The sequence below is a fragment of the Seriola aureovittata genome, chromosome 21 (assembly GCF_021018895.1).
Source record: "Seriola aureovittata isolate HTS-2021-v1 ecotype China chromosome 21, ASM2101889v1, whole genome shotgun sequence".
Taxonomy (NCBI): domain Eukaryota; kingdom Metazoa; phylum Chordata; class Actinopteri; order Carangiformes; family Carangidae; genus Seriola; species Seriola aureovittata.
In genome coordinates this window covers 10,570,695-10,588,185 of record NC_079384.1, presented here as the reverse complement: position 1 = coordinate 10,588,185, position 17,491 = coordinate 10,570,695, and the positions used below count along the sequence as shown (strand labels likewise).

At 39.2% G+C, this 17,491-nt stretch overlaps 1 protein-coding gene and 1 long non-coding RNA gene across 2 annotated transcripts in view; one reads left to right on the top strand and one right to left on the bottom strand.

Moving 5' to 3' along the window:
* The window catches only part of LOC130162917 (rho-related GTP-binding protein RhoN-like), a 30,372-nt gene extending 24,304 nt beyond the window's left edge, over positions 1–6,068 (top strand). Inside the window, exons 4-5 of the mRNA XM_056366792.1 lie at positions 1,562–1,696; positions 5,025–6,068. Coding sequence (XP_056222767.1) covers positions 1,562–1,696; positions 5,025–5,279 — 390 coding nt within the window. The 3' untranslated portion in view covers positions 5,280–6,068. The remainder of the gene's footprint in view (positions 1–1,561; positions 1,697–5,024) is intronic.
* A 130-nt stretch (positions 6,069–6,198) lies between these two features.
* On the bottom strand, positions 6,199–16,828 carry LOC130162919 (uncharacterized). The gene is made up of 3 exons (XR_008826322.1): positions 16,537–16,828; positions 8,308–8,429; positions 6,199–8,004 (listed from the first exon to the last, which is right to left on the bottom strand). It is a non-coding gene; the product is annotated as an uncharacterized LOC130162919 (long non-coding RNA).
* Between the last annotated feature and the right edge of the window lie 663 nt (positions 16,829–17,491).

The following is a 17,491-nucleotide window of genomic DNA, read 5'->3' as shown; positions in this document are numbered from 1 at the left end:
TTTGTTTATTCATTTAACTTCCACATTTTCTCTCTCTCAACACTATGGTGTAATGCTGTTTGAGAGCCCCCTCCATACTGCCATGTCTAGTATAGTATTTAAAACAGTCACATTTAGTGTAAACAAGGCTAAGAGTGTAGCATGTAACATGCTGATGTTTCACAGGTTCAGTGTTTACCATGTTCACCATCTTAGTTTAATGTGTTATCATGACAATATTTGCTCTTTGGCACTTACACAAAGTACGGCTGAGGCGGTAGCTCTAACTTTACAGATACTTGGGCGCAAACCAAAGTATTGGACAATGATGGGGCCAGATGAAAAGTCAGAAGATCACCAATCATTACAATTGTTATTACAATCGTTAGTGAGACGGACACGAATGCCCAACACACATTTCATGGAAATCTATAGTTGTACCGTTGTCATGACATTTCCCTAAAAACATAAAATGGCAACTTGCATTACAGGAAAAGTCAGGGGATCATAGAAGTTATTAGAATTCACTGTTAATCATATAGTTAACATCTCCTCGGGTCATTAAACCTCCTAAATAGGAAATATTGTGTCCAGTGCAGTTACCTTGGTGTCAGATGTATTCTTAATCAGAATTGTAAGCTTCCATTTTTTATCCTTTGATAAACCAAACTCTCTGCACCAACAGCTCGCATTCTGCATTTTATCAGGGACAAAACTATCACCAGTTCTTAACATTAACAAACAATAAACCGCTCTTCCCATGGGTCCTTTGTGACTCATCTAAATTGCTGCTATTCACCAGTTGCACACTGTTTGGCGGAGAGGCACACTGAAAAGCAAGTGCTCGCTCTGCACAACACGCTGGAGCCCATAACAGCTCTGACACAGGCATACAGGAGAAAAGATCCCTTTGTAAAGGAGAACAAATGCAGCAACAGTGCTCAAAGTGGTTGCCTGTGCCATGGTGTGAGGAGATAATGAAAGGAGTCTCAGAGAGAACGACAGCGATAGAGAGGAAGAGAAAGAGTTAGATAGTTCTGAGTCATGTTTGTGGTCTGTAATGCGTATCGTCTGTCTCTTTATGTCTGTCTTCTCCCAGCGTTACTGACCATTAGCATCACGCTGTAGTGAGCTCATGCTGTAGCAAACAAAACAGCTATATTGTCGTTCTGTTACAGTATTTGTTTGTCGTCTGCTCTACTGTGGTCTGTTGAGGACAGTTTTCATGTCTGAACATTGTTCTGGCAAATTATCATTTTAGGATGTAATGGGCTGCAAGTTCAAAGCTCAGTATCTAAATACAAGGAGCTGCGACGGTGTGGGTGTAATGTTACAGACAAAAAGTCACAGCGACTTATACTTCTTTGATCCAGAATTTAACAACAAAGTTATCAAGGCAGCAAAACATGCAAAAAGGGTTCGGAAGTGAGTAACTTCTATTACGGCAACATATGAATGCCCATGATTTTAGATTGAGATGCATCAAATTAAATGTTCAGGTGTCAAGATACTGTTCTCCATATACTTATTTAATTCATAAAGGGCCCTGTATATTGATATTCATTTATCTTTTAATACACAGTGGCAAGGTGAGACACAGGAATTCTGTCCCAATGCCAAAGTGGTGCTGGTCGGCTGCAAGCTGGACATGAGGACGGACCTCAATGTAATGAGAGAGCTTTCCAAACACAGACTCATTCCCGTCACCCACGAACAGGTGAGGAGTGCCGAGAAAATGACAATCATATTTTTAAGTGTGTTTGTATTTGTGTCCATTTCATCTGTGACCATCTGCGGTGTCAAACATAGCTTAAAATTAACTGCTGTTCCTGTTTCTACAACCTAACAATGCCACAGTAATTTTGCATGTGTGAAGAACTGAACGATGTTTATTTAATATATTTAGCATGACATATGGTTTTAAATGTACAGTCCTTTATAATTTTCCACCGCAGCGATTTTCATTTGCCTATAGTAACACTGATTTACGCACAAATTAAATAGTATCATCCCAAACAAATGACACCTATTACTTTGCTCTCTTGTGCACATCAACAAAACCTCTGAAAATGAATTTGGAGAATGACATTCGCTTCAGATCATAACTTCCACAAATATGGAAACACAAGGAGTATAAAAGAGCTGGGACTGAACAAAGAAGGAGACAAACAGCAGGATGTGCGATAATACAATTGTTTTGTTTGTGTCTTGGAGCGATGAACAGTGGCATGCATGAATTTTAATAGCCTATTTTCATGTAAATGTGAATTCCCACTTCTTGGCAGCCTTTTGTCAACAAATTAATATTTTCTCATACCTCTGACAAAGCAAAGGTAACGACCTTCATTGTCCTGTCAGTAATGGCATCAAAATTGGTCCATCAAGATCTCAGATTAGTTTTCTCTGCATGAATTGATTTAGCTCCAAATTCACAAAAGCCTGTGATTAAGCCAAAACATCTATATGTTTTTCTTAAAATGTAACTGCAGCCACGTTCAACTTTGAAACTATTTTTCCAACTTTTCTATTCAATGCTCATTGTGAAGGCACTTTTTTGTTCTTAGGGTCATTTCTGATTCGTGATCCCGCACATCGGCAGCTTCACCATGTTTTTAATGCATTCACACTATATTCACCTTTTTGAACATCTTAAAAAAAAAATCACAAATGTTGTGAGAAAGACAGACAAAGTGGGAAAATGGTAAATGAAGCAAATGAAGGATTATTTGGGCTAAAAATGGCTAGAGTTGCGCTTAAAAGTGTGTTGTGACCTAAAGAGCTTTTCTTAATCATTCAAAGGGCTGCGCTACAAATGGCTACAAACTGGGATCTTTTCATTTAAGCCAACCAACTGATGTGATCCCCAGGGGACGTGCATTCACCAGAGCAAACCACACAGTTCATCTGCGAATAAATCTCACATGATCTGTGTGACTATAGCTGTAATCTTCTTAAGGCTGTTGAAATGGACACTTTACAGTATGTGTTGGAGAGTTTCCATTAATGCCGCCCTGCTAGCACAGCTAAAGCCTTTATTATTTTTTATAGAGAGGGAATAATATTGCCCAATCTGGTAGCTCGATACTTCTTCAGTATGGTATATCTCTAACACTGATAGCTGAGCACCTATGCTGTCACATAGTGTAGATATTTGAAAAAATAAAAATGGAGACTGGAACAAAGTGCGAAACAGAGAGTTATAGTAGTAGCAGAGTAGTTACATTTTTCCCATTAAAAGGCTTGTTTTTAGGGAGTTTTCCCCGATTCGAGAGTCTATGGACAGAGGGTGTCGTAATCCTGTACAGATTGTTGAGGCAAATTTGTGATTCGTGATATTTGGCTATATAAATAGCTTAACTGATTTAACTGACTCGACTAGATTAAAAACCTAAGAAAGGACTGGTTAAATCAATGTAACATCTACGTTTCCCTTTTTTTTTTTATTACAATATATACCTAAGCACACAGAGTCAGTGTTGTTGGACAGGTAAGCAAAATGAATGCACCACATACAAGTTCAACCAGTCCAGATTTAAGATGGTGCTAACCACCACTGGGAATAAGCTGAGCTTTTACGCTCGAGTTTTATAGTCACACAGATAGGACTTGAATATTTCATAGCTGTGTGGGGGATCTTAGCTATCTGTATGCCCCAGCTACCAATCATGCTTCTGAGAATGTAGGCTTTTATTAAGTGGGGCATTTTTACTGTACAAGACCAAGTACAATGGTCTGATTTCCACAAAAGTAAGGTAAGGATAATGTGACAGCATGTAACAAGCTGTCATAATAATAATCTTTTATAGCATGTTTTGAAAGTTTGGTTCAAGGACTGAATGGCTTTTTAAAATACAAAGAATTCACCAAATAAAAAATGTTACAGTATGTTATGTAAATGTTACATTTGCTTCTATTGAATTACACCAGGCTTCCCACACGATTCAAGTATTTCAGAGGTTCAACATGGTTTAAGGACATTTAAGAATGCAAAATGCATCATTTCCACCACAAGATCCCTCTCCGTTTCTCTCACACATGCACACAAAATTTTTTTAATCATAGCTTTAAGTATTAGCTCTGAGCAGCTCTCAAGCTTAGTCACTCACTTTTGGACTACAAACAAACACAAACTGAAGCCGAGTGCTGGATAAATGCTTGAATTTTAAAGCTGCACTAATCAATATTTTACAGTAACAACTGATCAAAAACTACATGTAATTAGAGAGAAGTCGCTCGTGGTGAAGAACCCCTAGAGAATTATCTTCGGACTCTGAAGTCTCAACTCATTCTCAGCATCTGGAGGGATTTGTTTTGATTGAAAAGGTGCTGATAAACCAACTGCACATAACCAACAACACCAAACCGAAGACCGAACTAAAATTACTGCTTCATGGTTGTATGCCTCCGCCACTCAGATCAGTTTCAGGTTACCTCCCCTTTTATCCAGAATCATAAAAAATATTAACCATTCGTATGAAATGTCATAATTGCTGTATGAATTCTTGAGCTACAGCTTAAAACGTGACCTTTGACCACCAAAATCTAAACCGTTGAGTCATCGAGTCCAACTGAACATTTGTGTCAAATTTGAAGAAATTCCCTGACGGTGTTACTGAGCTATTGCGTTCTCAAGAATGGGATGGACGGATGGGTCAGACAACCCAAGAATAAAACGCCTCCAGCCCTGCCTGTCACCGGTGCAGAGGCATAAAAAGTTTAGCTGCAACTAGTTTGTGAACATATTGTAGCATTTAGCAGCTAGAGACAGATATTTCCCCTCACAACTTAGTAGTGATCAAATCAGAGCTCAATACAGACGACTAAAAAGGAGACTTAAAAAAACAGACTTAAATTTGCCAGGCGGCTAGAAACAAAACCCATAATGAATAATGTTACACCATGTCTGCTGGACGTATAAATAAGAGCTGTTTGCTGGGTGCTGCTGCCCTTAAGTGACCAAAAACATCAGTTACTGCAGCTTTAAGTCTTCACTGTTTATTCATCCTCTTAACCAACACATGTTCTGTATTTTCCTGTGTTTTCAGGGCACTAATTTGGCGAGGCAGATCGGTGCCGTTGCCTATGCAGAGTGCACCTCAAAGTATTCGGAGAACAGTGTCCGTGATGTTTTCCATGTCACCACGCTGGCGTCTGTGTCCCGCGCCCATCGGCCTCAGCTCAAACGTGCTGGCTCACGTCGTGGCCTCAAGCGTGTCTCCCAGCAGCCGCCTCGGACTGAGATCCATGAGCACCCACCTCCCATTAGAAAGGACCGGGCCAAAAGCTGCGTGCTCATGTAGGACCAGTCTACCAGCGACCTGACCCGTGTGTGCTGATGGACGTGAACCATACCGCACATGAACTTAATTTATTGGTGAATTCTTGTCAGATCTTTGCACTGCATAAAAGGACAATGTGATGAAAACAAGAATGAATACTATCCCTGTGGAATTCTTTAAGGAATTGTTTGTCCATCTTTACAAAACTCTCCTTGTTATTTTTCTCTGTGGCTGTGTTTCATCATGGGGAGGGGGCATTGTAGTGGGAAAAGCTATTTTATTTTAATGCTTTTACTTGAACAAGTAGACAAAAGTTGGCATGGATGCAAACAGGCTGGTTATCAAATGAAACACAAGGACATAAAAAAGTGTGTGTGGAGATTAAAGGAAAAAATAATCATTTGAAACACCTTGCAGGAACCAGCGGTAACAGTGCTGGTCTTGACCTCTATTATGTTGTTTCCCGTTTTAAAATGCTATTCTCTCTTTAAGTGTTTAAGTAAATGAAGCACAATACAATGCACGCAAACTGTAAATGTTGGGGAATGAACTTCCACTTCATATGACAAGTTGAAAAGAAAATCTGGACAGACAAAATACTCGTGGGCTGAGATGACACTAATTTTCTGAAACCACAAGTGCTTTTAATATTGAAAACTGAATAATCACTCACCACATAATACTGAAGTGTTGTGAAATTAATACTGTTCTATTAATCCACACTGGGAACGAAAGTCACAGAGGGAGTTAAGAGGGTGACTGTTATGTTGTACATGTAATAATGAAATAAAAAAAAACTTGCTCTGCTGAGTGGTGGAACATTTTTAATATATAAGTTATTAATTTGACTGATTTCGCCTTTCTCTTGAATAATTATGCTTAGAAAAGTTAAGGGTATAAATGGGAGATCTTTGATTCATTCTACTTTAGTCTTGGCCAGAATTTCTCTCAGTGCATCTCAGTTCACTGCAGCAAAGAGCACAGTGTAGTTTCTACCTCTGAACATTTCGTCTCAGGACGACACGAACATTTCTCTTTGAAAAAGTTCCTTCTGTATCTTGGGGAAGATAGAATTTTACACTAGAAAAAGATTTCCAAATCGAATCAACCACACAGAGAAAGTAACAGCAAATAGAAACTTGGCTGAGAAAAAAAATACACAAAGACATAAATCTACCAGATGCAGAACATAGCCTGTGCGCTACAACTCAAGACAAAATCATTATTATCACTATCAAGAATGAATTTAACAGCATATAACCATACAACCCCCCCACTTTTTTTTTTCTTTCTCACAATTCTAAGAGTCTACAGCCATTAGCAGGTTTGTGAGGCTGTACTTAGGTACAACACTTCTGTTAGCTAAATGCTCCTGTTAGTAGGCTAACATGCTCACAATGATCACAATAAGAAGCTGATGGAGCAGGTCATTTACCATGTTCAAGATCTTAGTGTAGGGGTTTAGTATTTAGCATGAAGTACAGCTAAGGCTCTGAGATTTCCAGGTATTTGGTCATAAATACCTGAGGAAATATTAAGCTATCACCAAAGTTAACAATTCATCCTCCAGGGATCATGAATATATGCAAATCAAGCTGAGACATTTCAGTCTAGACCAAAGTGTTGGACCGATCAACCAACAGACAAGAAATGTAAAGTAAGTCCTCTGTAATAGTCATTGTCAAGTCATTGTACACTAATTAAAATATCATCTGTCCAACCTGAAGTTATTGGACTGTAAAGGGGAGCTACATTGATTTCGCACATCAAAGTCTGTTTGCACTTAAAAAGTTGTATAAAACTATTTGAGGCTCCAGAGGGAATGATTGTCTGACAATGTTACAGGCGTACAATACTAAATAAGTTCAGTGGCTTTTTAATGGTGGCAGTAGGTTATGAGTTTTTTTTTTTTTTTTAAATAAAAGGTTGAGAATTTTAATTCTTGGAAAACAAGGGAGGCTGCTAAACCCAAATAAATTAGTGTGAATTCAGAAAGCAGGGAGGTTAATTATATTTTGACTCAATCATTCTCACCAGGCTAGTTATAATATTAAATAGCCTATTTATAAGATGCAGTAGAATTATCAAGGTTACTTTATCTCAGTCCTGCAGAGTTTTATATCTCTTTGAAGTTATAATACAAGGAAAAGCTGTAGCTGGAAGTATATGCCATCTTTGTGAGTGATCTGTCCTAACCTATCGTCCTTTACAGTCCAGAGGATTACTGGAGTGATTGCTTTTTAAGGGGGGCAGCTCTAATACATTGTATACATCGTGCTAGAACTGATATAGTTCACATATTTTCTTTGCTGAAATGACATGGTGAGAGAATGCACTCTTTTTCCAGAGAGTTTGGTTTGCACTTCTGTCTTTCTGATTTTCACAAAAAACAGTCAACATTTGTCAGTGGTGTAATCGAAATGTTCATTTTCATACTAGCATTATTTTGCTTAATATCTATTCAGCAACACCATATATGAATATATTCCACTCACATTAATAATTAATATACAGCTGTTCTGGACTGTATTCATGAGCCTTGTAGTTTGACCTTTAACTGTGACTCTTGTTTCATTTGTTTCCCACCACCATGGATGAGGCCCTGCAGCAACTCGCTGCCTCTGTGAGCAATGGCAAAGTGACATTTCACAGCATCACTGCCATGTTGCCATGCAGGGAGCGCGAGGTCGCACCACACGCCCAAGGCGAGACCAGGGCAGAGCTCCAGTCAGAAGGGAGAGGACATCTGCACAGATGGAGCAACAACAATCCGGCATATATACAGAACATGATAACATCTGCATAGTAATTTAATCTCAAGTGCTAGTGGCAGTTAATAATAACTGGTCAAACTGATGGATAATGATGATGTAATTCTGAATATAGTGAATTAAAATGAGTTTATTATCCACATACAAAGTCATGTTTTTTATTATCATTATGATAGAAAGAATAAGCCCTCTGGCTAGCTGTACTGAGATAAGAGAATCTTATTATGCTTGATTTTTCAACTTACATCTCTGATACTCTGCACTTTAATTCTACATACCAGTTGCAGCTCCTTTGAAGGATCGGTAAGGTCAAGAAAGGGGTGAAATCTGCAGGCCTCAAAGACCTTTGCCTCAGGCACTGGGTCAGCCTCTGCTTTGATGGAAGAGATGTTTGTTGATGCTGCAGAGAATGTGAAAGATGTCACTGTCTTTCTAGCCTTTGGGTGAAGTGAGCAAACAGACAGTACACTCAACCCCCTTGTCCTTGCAGCCTCACCTGGCTCAGTGACATTCCACTAAAAAGCTAAATATTGAGGCAAATGCAGAGCATACTGTAGCTAAAGCTTTCTGGTGTATTAATGGAAACAATCTTTCATCAATTGTCAGATGCTTCCCATTTAGTCGAGGCGATCTTTGTGAGAAAAGCAGCCCATATAAGTAGGTATGTGGGAGAAATGAACTCAAAATGGCCCAGAAGGTATGAGACTGAAGACCACAGAGAGAAAAGGCCCATTAGACACCAATGTTTCCTTTATGAAAAACCAGAGTACCCCCGAGGTATACATTTCATCTTGATATTACAGGTAATGTTACGGCGTATAGGTATCATAACCAGAGTACAGCCAAGTGTGTTTTATACTGGTCAGTTTTTCACATTCATCTAACACTCTCAGCCAGAGGAACTAGCAGTGAGTAGAATATGATGCAGTTCCAGCATAAAAGCAACCAGCGATGAAACCTTGAAAACCTGACTGTATAAGTGACAGGTGTAAAAGGAAGGAAGAAAATACAACATGTATGAAGAAGCAGAATGGGTTCAATGCAAGAGCAAACTGAAGAGTAGGATAAAAGAGAGAACAAAGCGCAACTCACAAAAAGCTAATGTGAAGTATGTCTTGAAGGGTTTTTAGTCAACAAAGTGACATCACTTCACTGTCTACTGTCAGACAATTAAAAAAAAAATGTACCAGCAGGGGTAGAGTGCTGAACATCGGCTGGACCAAGCCCTGGAGATACTAGGCTGTAGTTTTTAGCAAGGCTAGCAGCATGCCTGTATGGATGGCAATGTTGGTCTGTCGGTCCACCACTTTGGTCCAGACTGAAATATCTTAACAACTATTTGATGGATTGCCATGACACTTTTCAAAGACGTGCACGATTGTGCATGATTGCAATGAAATTCGGTAAGGACATTCATGTTCTTTAACTTTTTATCTAAGACCAACAACAGATCAAAATGTTCATTTGTCCAATGCTTTTGGTTTATAACGAAATACCTGCAAAATGAGTCACAATTTGACAGCTAGAGAAAAAGTCAGGGGGTCATTAAGGTCAGTAACTCATCCCCTGGGAAACATGAATCTCTGTACGATCGACATTTCCATCCAAAGAACCATGCCGCTAGCATGCCTAAAAACGCTGCATGCCTCAGGTGAGATTTAGTTTGAGGCAGCATGTAGATATTTGACTGAAAATACCAGCAAGGCAAATAGAGATGTATGCCACATGACTGTAGGTTATTTTGGAGGTTATATAACTGAGGGTGGGCTTATAACAGAATCACCTCTCTTTATAAAGCAGAACAGTTTAACAGCAACACAAACTCACAAAATAACCATAGCTGAATCAACACCCCTCTAAAACAGTTTCAACAAAAACTGAACATTACAGCCTTCATGAAGGAGGATTTGTTCCAGGACTGTTGCATTTGACTGCATCAGTGTCAGCTGCTGTAGGTGTACCAAATAAACAGGCAGCTGAGCGAGATAGAAAAATCAGACAAGTAAAGAATATAGAGATACTGAACATTCTTTACTTTCAAGGTAATGTAACAGCAATCACAACAAAATGGTGTCCCAGGCTAATACAAGCGTTCCATAACAGTCTGCTTACATGCAGAAAATGTATTTTAAGTTTCTAACTCATTCATGAAATTCGCAGGATCATCTTTAAAATGAAGGCCCTTGAATGTACCTAATCAATTTGTGTCTTATTTCTCCAGGGGGCAAATTCTCTTTATGCTTATGGTTGGGACACAGGCTCAGGTAAAGCCGTCCAACTGGACGAGCCGTTCTTTGTCTTGTGCCTCATGATACAGAGCCTTGCTGTTTTCCAATCCAACCGTCTAATCACAGAGCATTTACCTGGGATGTGAAATGAATGTGTTACAGGGAAGCTACAACACCTGCATTAAAAACCCCTTGGGAGATAAGCCAGCCACATGTAAAATAATGTGAAGTCATACACGGTCATGTGTAAATTTTGAATGTAATTATAGTAATTTTAACATTTAAAATACATCATGGTTTTGCTGCAAAAAGGATGGAAGTTTGTTTGCGCACTTTCGAGTTGGAAAAGAATCTATCTAGATGTACTGCTTTAACCGCATTATTATTATATGCACCATTATCTTGATACAAACACACTTTGCAGGGGGTCCATTTTTCATTTTAATTCCACTATAAAGTAGCACTGATCAGTGACCACCGAGGCTCAACCCTTCTGCATCTTTAATGCTCTTCCTGCTTGCACAGTATCTGTAGCCATAAAACTACTGCCTAATGCTCCGAGGGTGGAAGATGGCCGACAGGATTGCTCTATTATCAATTCAGTTTTGCTCGAATTCCCGCTTTTAACATCACAAGGAAAGGAAATTCAGTGAAATAGGACCAGCAACAGGCATCAACCACCCAATACAAGCAACACAATAGTAATACCAGGATAATGGTTGCCGTGTCAGAGGGAGAGAGTGAGTCATTAAAAATTCAAGACCCATTTAAACAGTATGTAAAATTGAGCAGATTAAAAATATATGTGCCCTGTGTCCATGAGGGGTAGGGCTTCTCCTCCTGTTTTCTCTGCGCAACAATGAAGGCGGCAAATTTGTGGAGTCAGGGCCAGGGAAAGGACGTACACAAAACAAAATGCATCCGTACATACAAGCTTGTGTATGGCGCGCACGCACACACACACACACACACACACACACACACACACACACACACACACACACACACACACACACACACACACACACACACACACACACACACACACACACACACACAAAAAATAAAAAAGGCGGCATGTCTGAAATTGGATTTTTATTATGGTGGAACTCTTGCAAATTTAACTAGGAGTAAACAAAGCTCATACTGGAGGGCCTGACATTTAAAAAAAAAAAAAAACAAACAAAAAAAACAATTGCTCCCAACTATGTAACATCAGCGTCCATCTTTGAGCAAGGGAGAAAGTTTTGGAGGCAGTGTGGACTTGTTTTTGCAAGGAAACCAAACCGGTTAGTTTTCTAAATAGTTTCCCTGTTCATGACCCGGCTTTAAGGACTTTGTTGAAGAGACACTTGTAGACAGCGTTGTGGTTACTGCCAAGGGTGCGACCAAAATGCTGTTAAAATACTCCTGGAGGCTTCAGGCCAGCAAGTAATGAGGATCACAGCCGCAAAGTGTGAGAGCAGCAAGGGTCATAATGGACAAGTGCACTCATTATTCAAAGCTACTTGACTACAGAGAGCTGACGTGGTGTTTATAATGTGCACACGAACAACTTGAAACTTCAGTATCTGAAAATAGCTAAATTAGTCTATAACCAATACAGACGCATGACAGTCGGGACTACAGTCTTATTAGGACACACAGTCTTTTTACTTTGGCAACAATGTCTGTGTCAGTGGTTAAATTTAATCTATTGGCTCATCTTCAGGACTTAAATCACATCTTGATTCAGTCTTCTGATCAAACTTGTGTCCAATACAGCTGGCCTCTTTGTATCTGTTAGTTTTTCATGTTGTTACACTATTTTTTTTTGCCATTGTGGGAAACAGATATGGGTACAGAGTAAAGTCTGTCATGGGGTCTGTTTACTAACCCAGGATGACCCTAACATAAAAATAAACTGCAGTTTGTGACACATCACAAACAAGAAAATAAAAGTTGGAATGTAGGGCTGCAAAAAATGATTATTTCCATTATCAATCAATCTGACTATTATATATTTTAAGTTGTTTGATTAATCACCTGGCCCTTAAAAAGTAAAAAAAAAAAAAAAGGGAGAAATGCAAATCACAATTTCCCAAAGCTCAATAAAAAGCTTTGCATGTATGCTTGACTGTCTGAAAAATTTCATTCAGCTTCCTATCACAAAAGATAAAGAAAAGCAGCAAATCTTCACATTAGAGATGCTGGAACCAGGGCATGCTTGGCATTTTTGCGTGAAGAGTCGGCTGCCATGCTAAATGACAACACGACATCTGGGTCTCTCCAGTGGGCCTGCCCTTGTAGCTTCCCTCGTAACACAGTTTATGGCAGTTGTTTTAGCTCTTGTAGGAGGTGCAGAACAGTCCCAAGCAAACTGTCACTGCAAAAAAAAAAAATCACTCTGCTTATGTTGAATTTAGCTGCGGGGTGAGCGACTGCCCTCAAGTATTGAAGAAAATGCCAATCTGCTTGTACATGTTTGCATACACACACACATACACACAGATGTGCAGCTTCACAAACAAATAAGCACAATGAAACATTCCAGATGGCCAAGCAGATTGGTCTGTGCTAATTTCCCCTGCGTAACGCATGAACAGAAATATCTCCCACGATGGGATACCCCAGACAATGCTTAAGCATTAAGACTCAACAACTGCAGACATGTAACAAGCAACCTACTTTTTACACAAAGACCAATTCACACATGCAGCCATAACTCAGTTAGAGTTAAAGGCTCTAATACAGAACTGTCTTTACACAGAGAAACCACACCTTGTGACTAATAAATTATATTTAAATTGGTTATTCCCTATTCCTTATTCTGAAAATAACCTCAGTGATTAATGACATAGTGACACTCTTTTTGGACCACCCAGTTGTGATTTTAATGGGCTGACTTTCTCAACTGACTAAAACATCACAAAAAAAGTTTTAGATTATATTTTTATCCATGCTAGTGGCACGTCGATCAGTCAGTCTACTACTTCCCCCCCCCCCCAGAGGATGAATCCTACTGACACTGACCTTTTCTCTAGCTCCATCATGAAGTTCACATTTTTGTTTTTTAGTGAAATGTCTCAGCAACTATTGAATGGATTTCCATTAATTTTGAAACAGACATGGTGCCCTGAGGATGTACCCTAAAAGACTTTGGCCTTGTGCAAACAGCAGGTCGAAGTTAATGTCTCGACAACTATCGCATCATTTGCCATGTTGAAAATTTGGTACACACTTTTACATTCCCCTCAGGATGAATTTTAATAACGTTGGCATTACCCGGAATTTTCAACTAGGGCCTTCAAATCAGTATGTTGGCATTGTATTACATTAACTGTTAGACATCAATTCAATTTATTGCTGATGTGCTGGAAAATCATCTTTTAGTCACCTGACAGTTGAGGAACAGGACTGGATTTAAACTATCAAAAGTCATTTCACTCATCGTAACCATTTACTTAATTGTGTAGTAAAAGAAAGCAAACAGTGTTGCATTGTCAGCTTCTGTTCTGTATCAAGCTGTAACCACATCTCTCATAAAGAGTAACTGAGCTGAATGTACGCTCCGCTGCAGCTCTGCAATGGAAAAAAAAAAAAAAAATCAGCTGACTAGAGGAAAACAACGTCCTGGCACTCTGGCGTCTGGCACGGCACATCTGGCATTTAAAAGGCCTCGGAGCAAGCGTGCTGACATTACTGTTTCGTGTGGGCTCCTTAGCCACCTGGTTTTTGATATCTGTTGTTGTCATAGCGATGAATGACACTGAGTCCAGCATTTGTATTTATCCTTCAACCAAATTTCACGGACACAAATTGCTAAATAGTTACTGATATTAATTTATGGAAAAATTTAAATAATCTTCCCATGGTATTCTTTAAACTGGGCTTATGAATTTATATAAAGAAGTTCTGTAGTTAAAGAAGAGAGTCTGTCTAATGTGTTAATGAGTCTGGACGTAGATTTTAGCATGTAAAATTACCCCATCTTAGTAACCTCATTACGTATCCATCCTTCAGCACAAAAAAAAACTGTTCTAGCAAAATATAGGAGGTTATAATCATCACTTTGGCCTTCAAGCTGACATCTATATAAAAGGTTGATATAGGGTTCAGTCATTCAAGTAGACTCATCCCCTAAAGGCATAATTGTTCCAAGCTCATTCTGCTAGAAAAGTTGAGCGTGGCTGCAGGAGCAGGATGTTTTTTTTCTACTACGTCTCTGCCCTTCAAACATTACTCACTCATTTCCATGTTGTTTCAATGGGTGATGTTTCTGTAGATACGATTTCCCCCACAACATTCATTCTGGTTATTGCGTGGATTACAGTCAACACTGTGCAGATCAACAACATCTCCTGAGGGACCTTGACCTAGTGCTATAAGTAGAAACATACATTATTAAGGCGGTATGTTTTCCTTATATGAAATGTTGTCTACACATTGTACATGGTCTCATTTTTCATGAATGGGAGATAGAAGACCTGAGCTTGTGAATGAAACAGAGTGCCAAGTAGAGTTTAGAAACTTAAACGAATACTTTGACATTTTGGGATCTGTCCAGTTAGTATGAAGCTGGAGCCAGCAGATGGTTAGCTTAGCACGACCGGAAACAGGGTCACAGTTAGCCGGGCTCTATCTGAAGGTAACAAAATCGGCCTACCAGCACCTCGTAAGCTGACTAAAAGTCTTTAGTCATAGTCATAGAGTCTTATTTTGCTATACACAGACAACTAACAACACTTTATTATCAGTACAAACACTGTGTATAAAGAAATTTGCTCATACATTATGAGGCTGGAATTTGCTGACATTACTACACAATGTCAGAGAGCTTGAATTCCCCATTTTAAGTGACACCGAATCTTGCCCCTGGAAAATGATCCTCCAATAAAATACAGAAGATAGAGGTGGATAGGGAGCTGGTGATGCAAGAGTAAAAACAGAGGGTTGGATGAGGCAAAGACAGTAAAGCTTCTGTCTCCTCAGAACTATATCGGTGCTGCATTCAGCATTTTGTTAGAGTGAAATATATATTTTTGTTGGTGAAATAATGCATGGAATGGCAAGACACTACAATCAAAACTACATAGGCAGCCACTGGTTTCTTACTAATATTTTAAAAGCAGGAGGAGTCACATAATAATGAAAGTGGGCATGTGATAAACCTAAAGTGTTTGTTTTGTTTTGCTTTCCAAAAACTAGAACTTTATGAGCATGAAAGTATAGAAAATATCAATTGTTATATAAAAGTATTTTCCTCACATTTCTTGTTTGTTTTTAACATTTGACAACAGCATGTGGATTTAGCAACAATTGGTTAGGAAATGTTTTATGTCTCTGTGTTTTATGTTATTCAGAACAGGTAAGAATGTGGCCTTGTAAATAGGGTCGGGTCAAGAAGTTTCATTTACTGCAGTAGTGAAATTTAATTTGTTCGTTTGAGTACATCTGGGATACTAACAACATTAAACTGTTAAACTTAATGTTATTAGTGAGCCAAGTCTGATAAAGCATAGTTTAGTTCACACTAAAGATGTAAAACTTGGCAATGGCACTCAAAGCTGATAAATTTGTTTGGTTTTAGTGCCCCTGCATATTCGTAGGGGCGTAATGTGAGAGTAGAGTAGGAGTAAAGTAGGGGCTCTGTCTTATTCCATTAGTGGGCAGACATTACACATGTAATTACCTCATCCACATAGTGAGAGCACACGCAAAATCACAGCATTAATTGGTGCTGATCGCAACCTAAAATTTCAACTGGACCCTAAATAATAAATTGAATACTAAATGAGTCAATCAGAAAAAAAATTAAAGCTACTTTGATAATGATTAAAATGTTTATTTCCCATTTTCAGCTGTTCACCGGAATATCTCTGGGTTTTATGTTGGTAGGACAAAAGACGCAAGTAAAAGGTTCTGTAAATGATCGTAAGTGCCACTAGATGTCACACTGGACCACCAGGATCCAGACCACTACAAATACTTCGTGGGCCACAACCCTTCCTTCCTTTCACCTTGTCGGTCAGCAAAGTGTTGCAGAGCCCAGTGAAAGCGGACACTAAACACATCAAGAAGCACAACCGAATAAAGTTAACGTGTAACAGTAACAAGAAACAATCCAGACACAACCGTTAGCCCACAGCAATGCCGGCAGTAAGCTAGCTAGCGGTAGAAACGTTTGCCAGCACATTCATAATATCAGTAACAGCAAGTTAGCTAACATAACTGTACCTTATGTAGCCGGTCACTAATGAAAACAGACATGGAAAATTAAGTAGCAACCAAGTTACTTACAGTTAAGGAGAAGAAAAGCCAGTTCCGAGTCAAGCCGGGGGCCTTTGGCAGCTCCTAGTGTTCTCCATCTTGGTAAGGACAGTTCAAAGTTGGAGCCAGAAAGAAATTCAGCTGGCGGCACAAATGACATTGACGGTGCCAGTAAAATGTTTACAGATGTTTTAACCAGGATTTGAGCCAGAAGTCCCCATGGCAGCTAGTCTGTGCTAACTTATCTTTCTTTGTCCGAGGCGTTTTTAGACAGTGGAGGAAATTCTGGAAGGTTGTACTCTCCTGAGTACTGCATGCTGCACTGCGCCATCTCACCTGTGGGCGGTGCCTCTGTGTGGAGGGTCAGTTTAACAGTGAGGGACTCCTGCACTATCATGCACACGTACATGCATTAACATGCATGTGCTGCCAAACCAGCTACCAAAACAAAGCACAAAAAAGCTGGATCACAAGATCACAACCATACAGAGGGGTGGTTCTATGCTCAGCACGCCATTACTCCTATATCTTTACATAGAAAATAGTGGTTTGCTGCTGTATTGTTGTTTAAAATCTCATTTAGACATCACATTGGACTTTAGAGAGATTGTGTCCAATTTTGAAATTTTATTGACCAGATTAATCAAGGAAATAATTAGCAGATTAATCAATACTGAAAACAATCTTTATTAGCAGCCCAAATTACAGCACCATCACATTATAATTAAGGAGGATTTCAATCTGCTCTGACCCATTTTACCTTTTACCTAAAAACCACCCTACACACCCAAGTGTTACAGCTGCATGATGTTCTAAAGCAATACTTTAATGTGGCCTTATCTGACATGCACTTTTATCTTCTTGAGATTACATAAAAGCTTGTACACATAAGGGGGGTCATTTTGTGCCCTCATATGGCCCATTCCTATAAATCTCTTCCATGTCATTTCATTCCCACACGCTGGCTGTAGAATAATTTATGAAA